Raw genomic sequence first — 20270 nt, 5'->3', positions numbered from 1 at the left:
ATATCTGTCAGAGAACATGTGAATGCAGCAAGTCTCCTCTCAGCCCGGCTGAATCTCCTAGACTCTCCATAACAGGTTTAATCAGGGGCTTTCACTAGTCAATTGCTTTAGAATAATTTGCGGTATAACAGACAGCTGGAATCTACAATAAGGTGTTTTAATTCTTCAGTGCTCTAGAATCCTTCTCAGCATGTGAGAACTACTTTTCCTACTAAAAACAAATAAAAGTCTACTTCAAATTTATATTTAATGAGCTTTTCTGTGGCATTCAACACCAGTATCTGTGCATTCATGTATTTATAAGCACAAGACCCATTTGAGGGTAGGAAGTATTATCTCCATTTTACAGGTGAGGAATCAAGACACACGGGATGAAATCCTGACCCCACTGAAATTAAAAGACGTTTTGCCAATGACTTAACTGGGGAGAGATTTTCAAAGGTATTTAGGCATATGAAGATGCAGATAGGCACTGAGCAAGATTATATGCAGTCAAAGCACTAAGTACTGTACTGTACCAGTGTATAAAACATCTTTCTTTGTAAAAAGAGATCCCCAAGATATTTTTCTTCCTTCCACATTGTTATTCTTTACATTAATGCACGGTTGAGTTTTCATTCATCATGGAATGTGTTCTGTTCTCTGCACAGAAGCTGGTAAGTTAAAGACAACAAGGTTATGTCCAAGACGTATGTTAAGTGTTCAGGGAAAAGGAAATACACTGAAACAGGACACTGAGCTACATTCAGTTTCATTTAAACATTAGAGCATAAAAGAACATAAATATTTTACTAAGGGAAAAAAAGGAAAAAAAAAGTTTTAACCTCCTCACCCCTGAATCCTTTGCCATTACATCCAAGACATGCCACATGTGACTCTTTGGGGTTAAGGTGTTAATTGGATGTACCAAAAGCTTCACTGAGGGATCAATCCTGATCTCTACATTATGCACTCCTGGATATCTAGTTATGCATTGTCACATACTTTGAAAAATTAGACACCAAACACACATTTGCAAGCACTTTCACATCACACAGAGAATAGGACTTAGTACAGGGGTGGGCAAACTACGGCCCATGAGCTGTGTTAAGCTGGCCCGCGAGCTCCCACTGGGGAGTGGAGTCTGGGACCTGCCCTGCTCTGGCGCTCCAGCTGGGCCAAGGGCCTCACCACGCGGGTTGGCCCCACTCTGGTGCAGCACCACATGGCTCGAACCCACTCCAGCCTGGGCGTGGGCCGCACCACATGGCTTCTGGAAGCCACAGTATGGCCCTGCTCTGGGACGCAGGGTTGGGGGCTGTACTACATGGCTCCTGGAAGCAGCATAGCCCCACTCTGGAGCTCTACCAGGGTTGGGGCCCACTCGACATGTAGGAGCTGCAGAAGGGACATGCCACTGCTTCCGGGAGCAGCTTGAGGTAAGCGCTGCTCGAAGCCTGCACCCCTGAGCCTCTCCCCACACCCCAACCCCTGCCCCCAGCCCTGATCCCCCTCCTGCACCCCAACCCCAGTTTTGTGAGCATTCATGGCCTGCCATACAATTTCTATTCCCCAATGTGGCCCTCAGGCCAAAAAGTTTGCCCACCCCTTACTTAGTACTCGAAATGTAAACTGTTTGACCTGAAGGATTTCCTCAAACAAATAAAAACCAAGCACGTTAAAGTGAAGCAGAATCCAGTCAAATGGTAAGAACATAGAAATGGCCATACTGGGTCAGACCAAGGGTCCACCTAACCCAGTATCCTGTTGTCTCAGAGTGGACAATGCTAGATGCTTCACAGGGAATGAACGGAACAGGGCAATTTTAAGGAATCCATTCCGTCATCCAGTTCTAACTTCAGGGACACTCAGAGCATGGGGTTGCATCCCTGACCATCCTGGCTAACAGCGATTGATACAGCTATTCTCCATGAATCCAGTTATACTTTTGGCCTTCTCAACATCATCTGGCAATGAGTTCCATAGGCTAAATGTACGTTCTGTGAAGAAACTCAAATATGAAACTTTCATTTGTTTGAAACCTGCTGTCTATTAATGTCATTGGGTGACCCCTAGATCTTGTGTTAGGTGAAAGGATAAATAACACTTCCTTATTCACGTTCTCCACACCATTCATGATTTTATAGACCTCTATCATATTCTCCCCACCCCGAACCTCGCCCCATTCGTCTCTTTTCTAAGCTGAACAGTCCTAGTCTTTTTAATCTCTCATCTGGAAGTTGTTCCATATCCCTTATCATTGTAGTTGCCCTTCTCTGTACCTTTTCCTATTCTATTCTATCTTTTTTAATGGAGCAGTAAGAACTCCATGCAGTACCATGGATTTATACAGTGACATTATGATATTTTCTGTTTTATTATCTACCACTTTCCTAATGGTTCCATCGCACATTGAGCATATATTTTCAGAGAACTATCCACAATGACTCCAAGATCTCTGAGAGGTAACAGCTAATTTACACCCCATCATTTTGTTCGTATAGTGCATTACTTTCACTGAATTTCATCTTCCACTTGGCTGCCCAGTCATCCTATTTAATGAGATCTCTTTGAAATTCTTCTCAGTCAGCTTTGGACTTAATTATCTTGAGTAATTTTGTGTCACCTTCAAGTTTTGCCACTGTTCACCCTCTTTTCCAGAACATTTATGATAACAGCACAGGTCCCAGTACAGATCCTTGGGGGAATCTCGCTATTTACCTCGCTTCATTGTGAAGCCAATAATTTATTCCTACCCTTTGTTTCCTACTTTTAACCAGTTACTGATCTATCAGAAGACCTTTCCTCTTATCCCACAACTGCTTAGTTTGCTTAAGAGCCTTGGTGACAGACCTTGTCAAAAAGAATTTCTGAAAGTCCAAATACACTAGATCAACTGCTTCATCTTTGTCCACATGCTTGTTGACATCCTCAAAGAATTCTAATAAATTGGTGAGGCATGATTCCCCTTTACAAAAGCTATGTTGACTCTTCAACATATTGGTGTTCAGGTGTGTCTGATAATTCTGTTATTTATTACAGTTTCAACCAATTTGCCTGGTACTGGAGTTAAGCTTACCGGCTTTTAATTGCCAAGATCACCTTGGGAGCATTTTAAAAAATATCAGTATTACATTAGCTACCCTCCAGTCATTTGGTACAGAGACTGATTCAAGCAATAAGTTACATACCACAGTTTGTAGTTCTGCAATTTCATGTTTGAGTTCCTTCAAAACTCTTGGGTGGATATCATCTGGCCGTGCTGATTTATTACAGTTTAATTTATCAATTTGTTCAAAAACTCCTCTGTGGACACCTCAATCTGGACAGTTCCTCAGATTTGTCACCTAAAAAGAATTTCTCAGGTGTGGTGACCTCTCTCGCATCAGCTGCAATGCAAAGAATTCACTTAGCTTCTTTGCAATGGTTGTATATTCCTTGAGTTCTCCTTTTAGTGCTCCAATCATCCAATTGCCTCCTACAGTTCTGCCTGTCTTTCTCTCCCTGTTCAGGGAACGGGAAGCTTTTCAGAGAATGCTAACGTGGAGGCCCTGGACTTTAATCTCTTACCTAGCAGCCTAAATTTGGTCTCTCTCCTATCTTTTTCCTATGTCATTTGTACCTACATGTACCACGATCACCAGCTCCTCCCCAGCATTGTACATAAGCCTGTCTAAATATCTCATGAAATCTGCAACCTTCACACCCACTAGGCAATTTACCATGCTGTTCTCCCAGTCATCACAAACCCAACTATCTATATTTCTAATAACTCAATCACCCATTGCTATTACTGGTCTCTTCCCAATAACTGGGCTATCCTCAGTGCAAGAGGATACCATGACATCATCTGGAAGTAGGGTCCCAAATTATGGTGGGTCTCATGGATATTTAGATGCATGGAGTCTCCATGAATCTGATGAAGTGGGTTTTAGCCCACGAAAGCTTATGCCCAAATAAATCTGTTAGTCTCTAAGATGCCACAAGTACTCTTCATTCTTTTTGTATGCAGTATAGTTGACTCTAAAAAACTGAAATACTTCTCACGTTTCTGGCATGGAGAGAGAAATATTAGACATGTTTCATCCTTGGGATTCAATAATTTTGCTGGGAAAACATTGTTGTTATACAAACCCAGAGGCTTCTAGACTCGAAACACCAGAATTTTCTTCTACAGAGTGGAGAGATGACTCTTTACATTGGCCAAAATTGACAGTTTTTTAGGTTGTGTGCCATGGGCAGCCTGCATTTTTGTTACCATAAGCTCTACCCTGTAGAGGTATTGGGGGGGAAACCAAGCATATTTAAGTGAAAGCTGTTCCAGTGACACTGCTGGAATGGGAAATCAGAAAAATTATTCTGATAACAATCTGCTTTATCTATTTCATACTGTTCCAAATAAAATGTTTCATTACTAAACAAATGTACTGGTTTGAATGCCTGGCACATCAAGCAAATTAAAGCAGTAGTATCTTTGAATAATTAATAAAATAAAACAGCAACTAATTATGCCCCTGAGAAGTTTTGTCTAAATTAATGAATCCAACTTTATTTTCATGATGGTACTCTGTACTCTTCAGCAACTGTAAGTACTGGGAATAGCAGGCACAGGTGCATTAGCATTATGGAGTCATGTCTTCTAAAGATATGCCAAAATGCAAGTCCATCATCTTCCTGTGTTCACAAACATGTGTTTGGTATTTATGGAGATTGTAGGTTTCTTTCTTTTGAATCTCAGCCAACAATGGGAGTTACTTTTACTTAATATTACAGATATTATAATTTTGAAAGTAAGGGATATTTGGAAGAAATTTATCAAAGTTGTCTTGCCATTTCTCTTCTAAGATTTCCCTTGGTCCTGTCAGAATCTTGAAGGTCGCTACATTTTTCTCTCTTTATACATACACAAACTGAGACTTTAGACTGATTTCACTCCTGACATGCAACCCCATACAGTTCCTTGATTTCAACAGGATTTACACTCACATAACTGAAGGAAGAACTGGATTCCCAGTGTTCTTGGCCACCATACTTCTGACCCGGGACTCCTTCCTGGAGTCTATTAAATGATGTTCCTATTCAGCCAGAAATGGTGGGGTTGTGTATTATGGTCCCTGTCCCCACTACCCAAATGAGCTCTTGATTCTCCTGTACCACTTCCAGTCTCTACTAGCTAGAGAAATGAAGTAGGAGTTTAAATTCCCTGACTGTTCTGAATGACTATCAGTGCAGAGCACTTTTCTTATGGTCTGTACATCATCCGCCCACCAGCATCAAAGTCTCCAGCAATGCTCTGCTAGCCTCATGGCACATCTGTATATGCAGCCAATACAGAACCAGCCAAAGTACTGACAGGGCTCAAACAGCCCCTTTTTGTGGCACCAGTTACCCCCATTCAGTTACATCCAGTGCATACTGGACTCAGATGAAGATAAGAATGGCCATACTGGGTCAGACCAATAATCCATTTAGCCCAGTACCCTGTCTTCCAATAGTGTCTGGTACCAGGTGGTTTCCAAGGGAATGAACAGAACAAGGCAGTTATCAAGTGATTCATCCCCTGTTGTCCAGAGCCAGCTTCTGGCAGTCAGAGGTACAGGGACACCCAGAGCATTGGGATTCATCTCTGACCATCTTGGCTAAAAACCATTGATAGACCTATCGTCCATGAATTTATCTAATTCTTGGTGGAACCCAGTTATACTTTTGGCCTTGACAACATCCCTGACAACGAGTATCAGAGTTTGACTGTGTGTGTTGTGTGCAGAAGTGCTTCCTGTTGTTTTAAACCTGCTGCCTATTAATTTCATTGGGTGATCCCTGGTCCTTGGCGTATTCACTTTCTCTACACCATTCATTATTTGATAGACATCTAGCATATTCCCTCACAGTCGTCTCTCTTCCAAACTGACCAGTCCCAGTCTTTTTAATCCCTCCTCATATGGAGCTTTTCCATATCCCTATTCCTGTTTGTTGTCCTTCGCTGTACTTTTTCCAATTCTAATATATATTTTTTTGAGATGGGGTGACCAGAACTGCATGTAGTGTTCAAGGTGTGTATGTAGCATGAATTTATAAAGCGGATTATGACATTTTCTATCTTATTACCTATCCCTTTCCTAGTGGTTCCTAACATTTTATTAGCTTTTTTGACTGCTGCTGCACACTGAGTGGATGTTTTCAGAGATCTCTTTCCTGAATGGTAATACCTAAATTAGACCCCATCATTTTGTACGTATAGTTGAGATTATGTTTTCCAAGCCACACTACTTTGCATTTATCAACAATAAATTTCATCTGCCATTTTGTTGGCCAGTCACTCAGTTTTGTGGGTATCTAGTCCTTTATATGCAATAGTGAAAAACAAAGAGCTTTTACTGCCCCACTATTGGGAAATGGAAGTTTAGTCATAAATCAGCAGTCACCTTAAAATCAAAATCATAATCTTTTACAGTAACTACCAGTGAGTCATGTTTCAGTTATAATGCAGCAGACAGGAAGGATTAGGGATGGACGGCTTCTTGTGTGGAAAGTGAGTGGGTCAGTCTTCCTATTCTTCTTTTGAACAAGTGAAAAACAGAACAGTTTCCAGAATCACAAATCAAAATCAGCTTCAGGAAGAACCTGAATGCATGAACCCTACTGCTAACTTTGCTATAAAAAGCAGATCAAGTAAGTAGGAGTTAAGAGAAGGATTTTCAAATTAGCTAGGAGTAAACAGAAAACCAGCTATTCCATATCTTGTGTAAAAATTCCAGAGCCGTCTCCATTACATTCTTTAAATTTGATCTAAACATTCTACAGAAGACATATCCTTCTTTATTAAGTTCTGCTGATGTTCAGAGCCATTTCTAAATAGATCCTCTAATAATTTTTTTCTCTAACAGATTTCCTCTAACAAATTTTTTTCTATTAGGAACGACACTTTAAAACCCAAGATATGCCTTCAGTTAATAGAGGCGGAAGATAAGCCAAATGCTCATTTGAGGAAAAAATGATTTCATACTTGTTCTTCTATTTCTGAAATCTTCTACAAGGTATCATAATTTAAGACAAATCTCTCACCTGCCAGAAGCACCTAAACAATTTCTCTCTCTCTCCAGGAAATCCATGCTTCTGACTTCCCACTTCTCTTTCTTTCTAATCTCTTCTTTTCTCCTCTTCCATTCCTCTTTCTTCTCCTCCTGAAATTGCTCCTCAATCAGATAAACCCTTCAGGAGCCAATTAAATCATTCAAGGTGAAATTTACTCCTGTACAGAGGGCCAGCACAAGGCACATGCACCACTTCAAACTATGAGGGTTTAAGTCTTAAATATGGTTTGCATAATATATATGCCTTCTGCTGGCTTTCTGTCAAGGAGTGAATTTCATGGAGCAACAGAGACAACTCAGTGCATTTTGTTTGACAGTGCATGTTCATGGCATTTCTCATCCTTTCAAAGTGTTCAGTGCCTCTCGTTTGCTCACAACTGATTTTTGTTAATCTAGATGTACAAAACCCTTCCAGATGTTGAAATCAACATTGTTAGATAACTTAAAAGCAGATTAACTTTTTATTCAAAACATCGATTAAAATATTGACAAAGTTTACACAAAAAAGGTATAAATGGAAACAATACACATCATACACAACGGTTTAGCTTTTAATACCTAATCATGTAGCTTTATTAATACAAATTCTACTTTTAGACACAGCAAGAGAACAGATTTTTATACTCTCTAAAAGGGACACTAAATGAAAACCAGTGAGAAGCAAGCTTCAGAGGAATGAAAATGACTGCAGGATCACTACAAAATACTGCTTACCAAATTTTTGGTCAAACCTCCATGCTGGAACATGGCCATTGTGCTTCAGGTTGCTGTTTGTTGGCAGAGGCACTGTTACGTAGATGGGGCCATTCACTGAGATTGGAGTCCCATCGCTGTTGAGCAAATGAACACTGACTGCAGTGACAGGGGTAAGGTCATACCTGGTGCTATTTCCTATCAAGTGAAAGAATAATGGTATGTTATTATTATACATTATATTATCTGTTATCAAGGAAAGGTGAAATTAAAGCTAACCTGTTAATACTGCCAGAAAAATGGCATTTAAATTTCTTAATTTTCCACCTGATAATCTTTGCAAGAAGTATTTTATATTTTCTTAAATACATTTTCTTCTTTAAGAAGATTTGAACAAGCATAGTGCAAATGCATATAGCCCATAATTTAAATGCACTAATGGTCAAAATTTGCAGTAAGAGGGGACAATGTTAACTATTGTTTTAAAATTCAAGAATGCTTTTGCTTTGCTTCTTCACTGAAATTAAAAGCCAAACCGTATACATTTTTACGATCTGTAATATTATTTTTCTTAGATCCATTTATATTAAAGAATTTATTAGACATAGTGATCATTAGTTTATGTTTAAAAATGATCACCCACCAAAGTACGGTATTAATCAAAATGTATTTGTTTCTTTTAAAAAAAAACAAAACATTATAAACCCATGCGTCTATGACCATAGAGCAGAAAGTGGAAGAGAGCTACTAAAGAAAAGGAAAGAACTACAGATGGCAGCACCTTTGGGAAATAATTTCATACCTCCCTGCAAAACTTTTAAGTGAGCATCTAAAGAACACTAAACCTAGAGATTGCCAGAGCACAGACATGATCACCTACTAAGCTAAAACATGAAATGGGATCTCTAGACAATGGGTGGTATCACAATTCAAGTATCTGTTAGGATGAGGTTTCAGTACAGCGAGGGCATACAGATAGGCATACAAGATTTTTACTATGACTCCTAAAAGTCAATAAGATTTCAGGGATGGCCTTTATTGAACACCATTATTCTCACTGACAAAGTCAGCTAACCAAAGTCAAGGCCTTACCAAACTAATAAAAAATAAAATAAAAATACAGCACTTACAAAAGATGCCAGACTGACAACTCCCATCACCTGAGATGTTTCTTTTTGATTATTTACTAGTACCTGAAAGCCTGTGCTATTGCACGGATACAGCTCAAAAAGTTGTTTGTTAAAAAGCCAGAAAAGAACTTAAAAACTGGACAGTTACAGACTATGAATTCCCATGATAACTGAACCTGGTGATATTCTAAACACAAAGAGCTTTCAACCATGCTTGTAGCTGTTTCCATTGCTTCACACTGACCTTACAGTCCTTTTAGGCCTCAGAGTGATGTTTGAGGTTATTGCATGTGCTTGTTGTATTGTTGTGTGGGTGGCTGTGCTGATTTGTGTTTGGGTTGGGCTGTGTGGATTTGTGCAGCCGGTGAATAGGGGTATGCTGTGGTTAGGGGCTGTGTGTGTTTGGTGCTATTTGTGGTGTTGATTTGTGTCTAGGGAAATTGTGCTAAGAGATTTGTTTTGCTTTGTGTGGGGGGGCAATTGGGTGCACAGGTGTGGCAACTGAGCAAAGTAATCCACTATCTATCTGTGCAGTCTCCCTCATACAAACAATGAAACTGTTGCATGCAAGTTAGCTGTAGAGTAAGGGTGGTGACTGGTTGAGTTATATCTGATATCACAATGGTCTAGGACTCTTGGCATGGCATAGATACATGCGTGGCTGTAGTTGACAGTGCATGACACCACCATTTCTCCAGACACACTGACAGTATGGACTTCAGTAGTGAAATACAACCCTGACATTGCCCTGATGCTAGGTTTCAACTTGCTCTTGAAGGAAAACCCTAAGAGGGAGAGTGGGTTGTTCCCTTCTATATACTGGCTCAGACTCTGGCCTCTCGAATAAGCTTGTTAAAGGTACCTACCTCAGTGGTAGTTTTTGTCATGTGAGCCTGTGTCCATTAGTAACTGGACTCAGACCACCAACTTGTTTCACATAGGCCATCACATAGACACACAAGGGAAATGACTTTCAATCACTACTGACCTAGACCATATAAAAAACAGTGACCTAGAAACATAAGACCACACACGTCATTCTCCTAAATCATCCATTCTGCACCTTAAACACAACAAAAACTAGCCTAACGGGTGATGCTGGTGGTAGAAAGTCTGTGCACGACGGGGGAAAGAATGTCACTGACAACAAACGTCAAAAATTAAAATGTCTGTACACTAATGCGAGGAGCCTAGGGAACAAGATGGAGGAACTGGAGCTACTGGTGCAGGAAGTGAAACCGGATATTATAGGGATAACCTAGGCATGGCCCAATATCTAATAAGTACTTTGCCTTGGTCTTTAATAAGACTAGTGAGGAGTTTAGGGACGATGGAGGGATGACAAACGGGAATGTGGATATGGAGGTGGATATTACCGCATCTGAGGTAGAGGCCAAACTTGAACAGCTTAATGGGACAAAATCGGAGGGACGCGACAATCTCACCCGAGATATTAAAGGAACTGGCGCGTGAAATTGTGAGCCCGTTAGCGAGATTTTAAGCGATCGGTAACTCCGGGGTTGTGCCGTACGACTGGAGAATTGCTAACGTAGTTCCTATTTTTAAGAAGAATAAAAGTGACCGGGTAATTATAGGCCTGTTAGCTTGACGTCTGTAGTGTGTAAGGTCTTGGAAAAAATTTTAAGGGAGAAAGTAGTTAAGGACATTGAGGTCAATGAATATGGGACGAATTGCAACATGGATTTTATAAAGGTAGATCGTGCCAAACCAACCTGATCTCCTTCTTTGAGAAGGTGACGGATTACTTAGACAAAGGAAATGCGGTAGATCTAATTTACCTCGATTTCAGTAAGGCGTTTGACACGGTTCCGCATGGGGAACTGTTAGTTAAATTGGAAAAGATGGGGATGAATGTGAAGTTGTAAGGTGGAGTAAGAACTGGTTAAAGGGGAAGACTCCAGCGGGTCGTACTGAAGGGTGAACTGTCAGGCTGGAAGGGGTACTAGCGGAGTCCTCAGGATCGGATTGGACCGATCTTATTTACCTATTTATTACTGACCTTGACACAAAGAGCGGGAATGTTTAATAAAGTTGCAGATGACACGAGCTGGGGGTATTGCTAACACGGAGAAGGACCGGGATACTATTCAGGAAGATCTGGACCACCTTGTACACTGGAGTAATAGTAATAGGATGAAATATAATAGTGAAAAGTGCAAGGTCAGCACTTAGGGATTAATAAGAATTTTAGAATATACGTTGGGGACGCATCAGTTGGAAACGACGGAGGAGAAGGACCTTGGGTATTGGTTGGATAGCAGGATGACTATGAGCCGCAATGTGATATGGCTGTTAAGCAAATGCGGTTTTAGGATGCATCAGGCGACCGGTATTTCCAGCAAGGAGAAGGAGTGTTATGTGCCGTTATATACGGCGGCTGTGGGACCCACCTGGATATTGTGTGGCAGTTCTGGTGCCCATGTTAGAGAAGGATGAATTCAAACTGGAACAGGTTTCAGAGAACGGCCTACTAGGATGATCCGAGAATGGAAATCTGCTTATGAAAGGAGACTCAAAGAGCTTGGCTTGTTTAGCCTGGCCAAAAGAAGGCTCCGGGGATATGCTGCTCTATATAAATATATCGGGGATTACCGTTAGGGAGGGAGAGGAATTATTTAAGTTTATACTAATGTAGGCACGAGGAAGATGGGTACAAACTGGATATTAGGAATTTAGACTTGAGAATTAGACGAAGGTTCTAACCATTAGGGGAGTGAAGTTCTGGAACAGCCTTCCGAGGGAAGTAGTGGGGGCAAAAGACTTATCTGGCTTTAAGACTAAGCTTGATAAGTATATGGAGGGGAATGTTATGATGGGATAGTTTAATTGGGCAATTGATTTGGATATCGGCAGATAAGTCTGCTCAATGGTCTGTGAGGGGATGTTGGATGGATGGGAACTGAGTTACTGCAGAGAATTCTTTCTTGGGTACTGGCTGGTGAGTCTTGCCAACAGCTCAGGGTTTAGCTGATCGCCATATTGGGGTCGGGAAGGAATTTTCCTCCAGGGCGGATTGACAGAGGCCCTGGAGGTTTTTCGCCTCCTCGCAGCGTGGGGCATGGGTCGCTTGCTGGTGGATCCTGCAGCTTGAGGTCTTCAAATCTCAATTTTGAGGATTTCAATAACTCAGTCATGGGTTTGGGGTTGTTCATAAATGTGTATGGGTAGGGTTTTGCCTGCCTTGTGCAGGAGGTCAGACTAGCATGATCATATATGCGTCCCTTCTGACCTATGAGTCTATGGCGTCTAATAAGGGCACATTTACACTAAAAACTTCAGTCAACCTATATTTAGGTCGATTTACAGCCACTACAGTCATTACTGCAGTGGTCTATCCACACTGCCCTTTCTCTATTCGTGGTGCGTGTCCTCATCAGGAGTGCTTCCACTGACTTAAGAAAGGGAGCATGGGGAACGAGAGCCTGGACTCCTCAGCACCACACACAGCTCTGCGCCTGGGTTCCTGGTTCCCCGCGGGAGTCTGCGGTGCTGCCATGAGGCTCCTGGATTCTCATCCCTGCTGGAGCTGCCCTCAAGGATCCTGGCCCCAGTCGGGGTTGCCTCCCCGTCCCGGCCTGAGGATGCCTCCCTATGCTCTTTGCTCCCCACCCTTCACAGGGAGAAAGCAGCTGCGGGCTCTTGGCTCCTCGCCTCGAGCCAACAGCTGCTTCCCATCCAATCTTGGCTCGTGTCTCTGGGCGGGGAGCAAGACCCCAGGAGCCTGAGTCAGTGGAAGCCAGGAGTCTCAGGGCAGACCGGGCTCCCACTGAGAGTTGGGGCCCAGGCAGGGGGCCCGGCAGGGAGTTTGTGGGCAGCCGCTTGTAGCTGGAGCCCTCCACCCACCAGACTTTTCTTCATTTCTGCTTCAGCATTGGAGCGCTGAAATTGACGAAGAAATGACAGCCAGCAGCCGCTATAAGTAACCTACAGTATCCACACAGACGTTGCCGTGTCCTAACTAACACGACTAAGCCGTGTCTCTTATGGAGGCAGATTATGGATGTCAGTGTAGTAGCGGCATTATAGTCGGGCAGGAACAAGGGGCAGCATAAACAATGACATATTGGTCAACATGAGCTGCCTTTACATGGCCTAATTGCTGTAATGTAGACCAAGCCTAAGTAAATTGTGAGTACCACAGTACTTCAGATATTTCTGATCAAGAGATTGTATTAACACTAGCTGTTTGTTGAAAATACAAGAGACACCTATGGCAAATTTTCCCTGGCAGGAGAGCTTGCTTAAGATCGAGACTGCATTTTACGAGCAGAGAGTACAATAACATAACGTTAAGCATTTAAATTACAATATCAAGCTACAGTATGATCTTGCCATGTTTAGCATAGATACTTAGTCCTCAGGAGACATGAGTGTCCAACTATCTGACAAGAATAAGTTCTATTTCGCTGAAGGAGGTCATGACCTGGGCAGTTTTTTCATATTCAACATCCCTAATGAGCATCAAGAATCCTATGGCACTTAATAGAACTAACATACGTTTTGGAGCATGAGCTTTCCGTGGGTGAAAACTCACTTCGTCAGATGCATGACATGCATGACATGCGTCTGACGAAGTGGGTATTCACCACGAAAGCTCATGCTCAAAACGTGTTAGTTTATAAGGTGCCCAGGATTCTTTGCACTTTTTACAGATCACAGACTAACACGGCTACCCCTCTGATACTAATGAAGCATGTTATCACCTAAGGATAATAAAATGCAATATTAATATCTGAAAATAAATTATGTAATACATTTTACTTGAAATTTTTTTTTTGAATTTGCTTTATATTTGTGCCTAATGACTGGAAAATCAAATAATTTAGCTGGGGAGGAAAAAAGAACGTTTCTACTGGAACTTTGTTTGCCTCCATTCTAATTAAGGCAACATAACTCCTTCTGACACTGTGTTAAAGGCATCTAGGCTGAAAGCTGACGTTTTAAGAAAGGGCAGGTTTCTCAGTCCACTGGCAATAAGGCCTAAGACGTCTACTCCACAGAATCTAAACTTTCATTAAAATTAAGTTCCGTCTGAACTGTGTTGTGTTGTGAAGGTAAACTAACTGAATCTTGTGGACAGATGCTGGGGGGTTTGGTAAGTAAATGCTATAGATTAAAATAGGAGTGACTGCAATGAAACGTCAGCTTATGTTTTGACACCTGTGACCTCAAATCTAACGGAGGAAAATACATGTTTTAGTGACTCTGAATGTCACGCCCCACCTTTATAAATAAGTTAATATTACACAGCAATGCCCCAAATGCTGAGAAAACATTATTGCCTGCTAACAGGGGTTGGCCCATTAGACTGTATAATACAGGAGGTTTTTGTGCTGTTGTTTAGAACCAGCCTTGTCGCCACAATATGTCTACTAATACAAGCATAAGCCAAGTACACAACAGGCTTATTCATTATTTGCATACAAAGTGCTTTATATTTTTATTTTAGAACAGGCTGAATTAATGTAATTGGTTTTAACGTGTATTGCTCCAACTGTACATTGTTTAGAACTCTTGGAAAGACGTTGAATCAAAGGGAAAGTTTCTAGTTAAGCTACTACAAAGTTACAAATGGCATAAACACGCGCCATCAGGTGTAACAACATTTACATATGGAGGACCAGATGCAGATGCCCTGAGTTCATGCACGTAAGTTAAACAAAGAAGAAATTTACAGAGACACAGACAAAGAGAGCAAACTATTCGGCAAGAATACCTTCCTCTCGTGCAAATTATTGGTTTATACTCAGGAAAGTGAAAAAAGTAAATAACGAAGTGCCTCTCTAAGCCGAAGGTTTGACTGCTAACATGTCTCCGATGAGAAGGAGAAGTATGAGTAGAAGGGCACTTGCCTGCATCTTGTAATTACGTAAAAGTCCTTCTCAGACCTCCAACCTCTTTCATTTTTAGTTTAAAGTGAAAATGGATACTTTTGCATGATGGTTAATAATGGCTGAATCAGGTCCTCCCTCCTCACACAGAAGTTGTCCCTGAATGGAGGGTCCAGTGTGAGTAGTAAAAGTGTGGTGCATAGGGTGGGGGGTAGAGTAATGTGTGGCCCATAAAGCCATGCCCAAGCTTGAACACACACAGGAGGGAGTCAAAGATTTATCTACTAGGGTCTTCTCAATACAGTGGGCTACTTAATGGCCTGTGGAGACTATATCAGGCACTGTACATTTCTGGCAATGGTATTCATACAACAACCCCTTTTTATTATTATCAGTAATAAATGTTTGTAGTATCATCATGCCTAGAGTCCTAGTATTGTACCAGATCCATTATGCTAGGCACTGTACAGCAGAACAAAAAGATGGAGTCTTTGCTTTACAGAACTTCCAATCTAAAGTATAAGACAAGAGACAACAGATGGTTGCAGAGAGCCATATGGAAGGGTAAAAGGAAACAGTAAGACAATCTGGTAATACGGCAGTGTTTCCAGTGCACCAAGAAGCCTAACCATTGTAAGTTTTTGTAGCATTGTGCAAAGAAGAGTTTTTGAGACAGATGTGGAGAGGTTAGTGAGGTAAAGCTTGTAGATATTTATGGGTAACTCCTCCCAAGTGCGAGGGGCAGCATGGGAGAGACCACAAAAGATGCTTGTTTGAAATTTAACATGTGGCTACTATAAATGGTGCTGAGTGAATGAGAGCTGATTGGTAGGGTGGGGATAGGTATCAAAGTGTCTTGAAAGAGAAAGAGAACAGCTTAAGTTTGATGTGATAGAAGAAGGGGAGGCCAGAGGATGAATGAAAAGAGGGATGACAAGTGACTGGCTAGGAAATGGTCCTTTGCCAAGGCACCATTCTGATGGGTATGATAGGTCAAGACTACATGTCAATTCAGAGAGAAGGATGTTGCACTAATCGACAGATGAGTCGGTGAGAAGCCTGAATGAAGAGTTTTTAGCTCTCGGGGATGGATAGGAAAGGCATACCTTAGAAAGTTATGGCAGAAAGAATCTGCAAGATTTATCATAGCTGGATGAAAGAAGACATAGAAGAGAGGCCTGAAGTCTAGCACAGAATGCCTCAGTTTACGGGCTCAGATGACAGGCAGCTGGTGTTTGTGCGCATGATTGAGAAAGAGCTGGCGCAGGGAGACTTGGAGGTGAGAATTAGCCAGCCATGTTGAAGCTGAGGCTGACAGGAAGACACTCATAAAGCCACATAATAGAGAAGGACTGAGATTTATGTTGGACAAGAGACAGTCAGAGTAGAGAGGGAGAGCGACAGTCATCAGCACAGGAAAGGGAGCAGAATGTGTGTTTGTGGAGAGATTTACTCCGAGATATAGGTGTGGATTGGAGAAAGAGAAAAGGCCAGTGACAGAGCCCCGTGGAGACCTCAGGGAAGTAGAGGGTGATGAGGAAGATTCCCAAGGACACACTGAAGGAGCGTGAGAGGTAGAAGAAGAACCAGGAGAAGGACAGAGACATGGAAAGCCAAGGACCAGGATTTCGAGAAAGAGGAAGATATAACTGTGTTAAAAAGCACTTTGACAGGTCAAGGAAAGAGGATGAATACCTGGTCTGGGCTCTGACTAGGAAAGGAGGTCATTAGAAGACTTTGGTGGAAATATTTTTGTGTAATGCATGAGGGCAAAGTTGATTTGAAAGAGGGTTTAGGCTGGAACTGGAGAAGAGGAACTCCAGATGAATTGTGTCCCGCGTTCAATGAGTTAAAAGGGAAAAGGTGATGGGGTAGTAGTTTGAAGAGGCAAGTGAGGTCAAAGGTGGGTTTTAAGAAGGAGAGACTAACAGCATCTTGAATATTGTGAGAGGAGAGGAGAGTGAGAGGATATGCAATAAAGAGAACAGGAGGAAAGCATTGGTGATAGAGAGATCCAGAGAATGAACAGGACAGGATTCACTGAGGCAACTGAAGGGGTTAGAGAGGAGAGGCAGGGAGAAACCTCTTGCATCTGTTGAATGAGGAGGCAGTTGTAAGAAGGGGAAGGAGGAGGAAAAGAAAGGGAACAGAGGAGGGGGAAGAAATCACACCAATTTTCTTTGAAGAAAATACACAGATTCACTAACACACACCTTACACAACTTTCAGCATATATTTGAAATAACTTAAAAATAACTAGGAATACAAGCCACCCAGAGGAAGACTAATTAGAAGAGAGTTAATTGGCCTCACCTGCTGCCATCCAAGATGTTAAGAATGATAAATAAAATAACTCAAACCAAGTCAAACCGTCCAAAACTGGAGGCTGTTCTATTAAAAGTTTCTTCAAAGTGTTGTTCTTTGTTTTCAACAAGAATCTGAACAATTTGGCCAAAGCAGGATCCAAAATTACCCGCATTTAACAAGAACGTTGGAAAACAACTCTTGTTGCACAGCACAATGCTGCAGATTAAATTCTTAAAAATGGACATTGTGGCAGACTTCAGGGCACAGGAGTAATAGAGTGAATAATGCTGCAGAATCTAAAGGTTAAATCTTTTCCCTTCCCCACATCTCCTTTTTTAAATTGAAGACAAATGTGCATTTGTAAAAGATACCCAAACTGACTGGCCAGGAACCCATCCTTCAATGACAGGTGGCAACATAAAGAAAAGCTATTGCGCCCACCATTCAATGAGCCTCCAACTTCATCAAGCAGAGGACCATACATAAGGGGTGAGAAGGACATTAAGTCGCCGTGCTGATTCATCCAGGGCTCTTATCCAGAGATTCCAACACGGGGAACTATTATGCAGTTCACAGGAATGTTGTCGGTGGACCCTACTGCCTTTTTTAGAAACAGTATTTTTGATCACACATCTGAACTACTATTTTTTAAATTAAAAAGGTCTATTGTGAGGGGAAGGAGGAAATGAAGAGAGATGGAAAAAAGAACTGAAACCCCAAAACTACATTCCAGTAAAGATCAACTCAGAACAAAAACAAAGAATAGATATTCCAAAATTACCAAGTTCCATTTCCATCTAATCCTTTGTAAATTAAAAGGAACATGTCCACTTCTCGGAAGGTGAACTGCTGCAGTTAGAAATGTTGTCAAATCACTGAGCTGTGTTCTCAGGCCAACTTTGGGCTCTCCTTTGAAAGTGAACTCGTGGTTAATCCGTGCACCTGTGAAAAATTAAAGGTGAACATTATCCAAGGGAGTGTGGATTGTATATTTTTAGGGGAAAGTGTACATTTTATATCAAACACTCTTAAAAGTGCATTTAACATTCCATACAAATTAAAATCTTTCTGTGATGACAGATTGTAACAATGAGCTACTATGAAGGTGAAGATAATACCAGCATTTTTTTAATTTACTTTGCGTAGGTGATATTTTGTCACAAAGTGTTACTAGTAAATATATAAAGATACCTAATACCTTAGGGGGGGTTGAAAATAATTTCCGCTTACTTTAAAAAAGTTTCCTTGCAACACCCCAACAATGAATGCGGTAAAACAAACATAAATAAAGGTAATGCATGTAAAAATCTAAAAAAAAGTTTGGCAATTTACTATCTATGCTTAATTCTTATTATTCACTTGAAATAGAAGAGTTAACTTCACCTAAGTCTTTCAATTGGTAAATAGTTAATAAACTAGTACTCTATCTTGTAGTTCCATCCAATTTATTCCATATTTCTTTACTTTGCTTATTATAATGGCTTGGTCCAGTCAACACCTCACTACATTACAGTAAGATAATGATTATTTAATCCAGTGGCAAAATACTGCTAAATATAAAATTAATGGAAAAAACAGGATTTATACTGGTTTTAAAACAAAGTATATATCATATGGGATAGTTTCTTAAATAAACAACTGGGTAAAATTGAAGGCCAAGGCTATAAAATACATGCCAAACAGAATTACATACTACATTTGAGGTGCTAATCTGTAATTTTGAAAATGCTAATCTGAAGATGCTGTCAGAAGTGTAGAGAATGAATGAATAGACAAAATTCAAATGAAAGAATCTCATCAGCCAGACTCTGCTCAAGTTTTCTTCAAATATCAAGGATGCCCCTCAATTTCTGATAACATGTGACCCAAGCTTACATTCAGTCTTCCTATCCAAAAAAGCCCAAGAATCCTCAGGGAAGAGAGTTTAACGTGTGTAGTGTAAGCCAACTAACAGAAGAAATGATGGATTGGGATCTTCTCACCTGGGCAGTCCTAGCAGGCACACGGATCATATTCTTGCTGGAGAAGAGAATCTGGAAACTGGGTGATTTTATAAAAACTTGTACCTATCTCTCAAAAGGTCAAGTTTGCTTAACAATGATTAATAGTTACATAATTATTATTACTCAGGCTCAAGTCTCAGTGGTGTGGAGAGCTAGAGGAGAGCAAAAAAACCACAAAAGCGTACTAAACCTTTCTGTAACTGTTGTTCTTTGAGATATGCTGCATATGTCCATTCCACGTCAGGTGTGTGTGGCCCCTATGCCAGCTGCAGTTGCCAGAAATTTCTCCCCTCAGCCCATCAGTCGACTCTATGGCCTCTGTATTGCACGCCTATGGTGGTGGTATAAGGAAGTCTGGCTGACTATACCTCTACAGTTCCTCTTGCAGGTCAACTTTGACAAGGGGTATGAAGCTGGGTCCTGGAATGGACATGCGCAACATATCTTGAAAAAATCAGCAAGTACGGAAGGTTAGTAACCATTTTTCTTCTTTGAGTGCTTGCAACATGTCATTCTCGCCATTAAGGTGACTCCCAAGCATTTACCGTAGGAAGCGGTCTCTCCGCTTGAGATATGGAAAATGCAGATTGCGACCTGGCGAGAAAACTAGCTTGCTGGACTGAATGGCATAATGGCAGAAAATATATGCAGAACGATGACCAGGTTGCCACTCTGGCAAATGTCTTGGATCAGTACCTGGGCTAGGAAACCCGCTGAAGAAGCTTGTTGCCTCACGGAATGGGAGGCCCAAAAGTGGTTGGTGGAGGTACATCTGCCTGCTCAATTAGCACATGCAAATCCATGACATAGATCTATTACCTCACGGATATGAAATCCTCTGAGCAAAAATAGGTAGGCCCTTCTCATCTGTCTGCTTATCAGCAAAAGAGCTGTGTGGATCTACAAAACGTGGATCGAATTTGGCTCTAGGGTGAGTCCAAACATCGCATGTATGGAGGCAACGCTCCTCTCTATTCACGTGAGATTTTGGGGAAGAACCAGCAGTAAAAATAGCCTGATTATTGTGAAACTGCAAGCTACTTCAGGAGGAATGCAGGACGGATGGCACAAGGCTGTCCCTTGTCCTTAAAGAAAGACTGTATACAGGGGTTCTGAAGTAAGGACCCTGATCTTGAGACCCTCGGGCGCAAAGAATTGCTACTAGAAAAGCTACCTTTCAGAGGAAAGACGACAGGGGCTCAAAGGGAGGGC

The 20270-nt window shown here is 41.4% G+C and overlaps 1 protein-coding gene across 1 annotated transcript in view; it reads right to left on the bottom strand.

The window, feature by feature from the left end:
• Positions 1-20270, bottom strand: part of FAM171A1 (family with sequence similarity 171 member A1) — a 141799-nt gene that overhangs the window by 20285 nt on the left and 101244 nt on the right. Inside the window, exon 5 of the mRNA XM_032806400.2 lies at positions 7788-7964. Coding sequence (XP_032662291.1) covers positions 7788-7964 — 177 coding nt within the window. The remainder of the gene's footprint in view (positions 1-7787; positions 7965-20270) is intronic.

This window comes from Chelonoidis abingdonii, chromosome 2, assembly GCF_003597395.2.
Source record: "Chelonoidis abingdonii isolate Lonesome George chromosome 2, CheloAbing_2.0, whole genome shotgun sequence".
NCBI classification, from domain to species: domain Eukaryota; kingdom Metazoa; phylum Chordata; order Testudines; family Testudinidae; genus Chelonoidis; species Chelonoidis abingdonii.
Note: the sequence above shows the minus strand (reverse complement) of the source record. Positions and strands in the feature narration are given on the sequence as shown.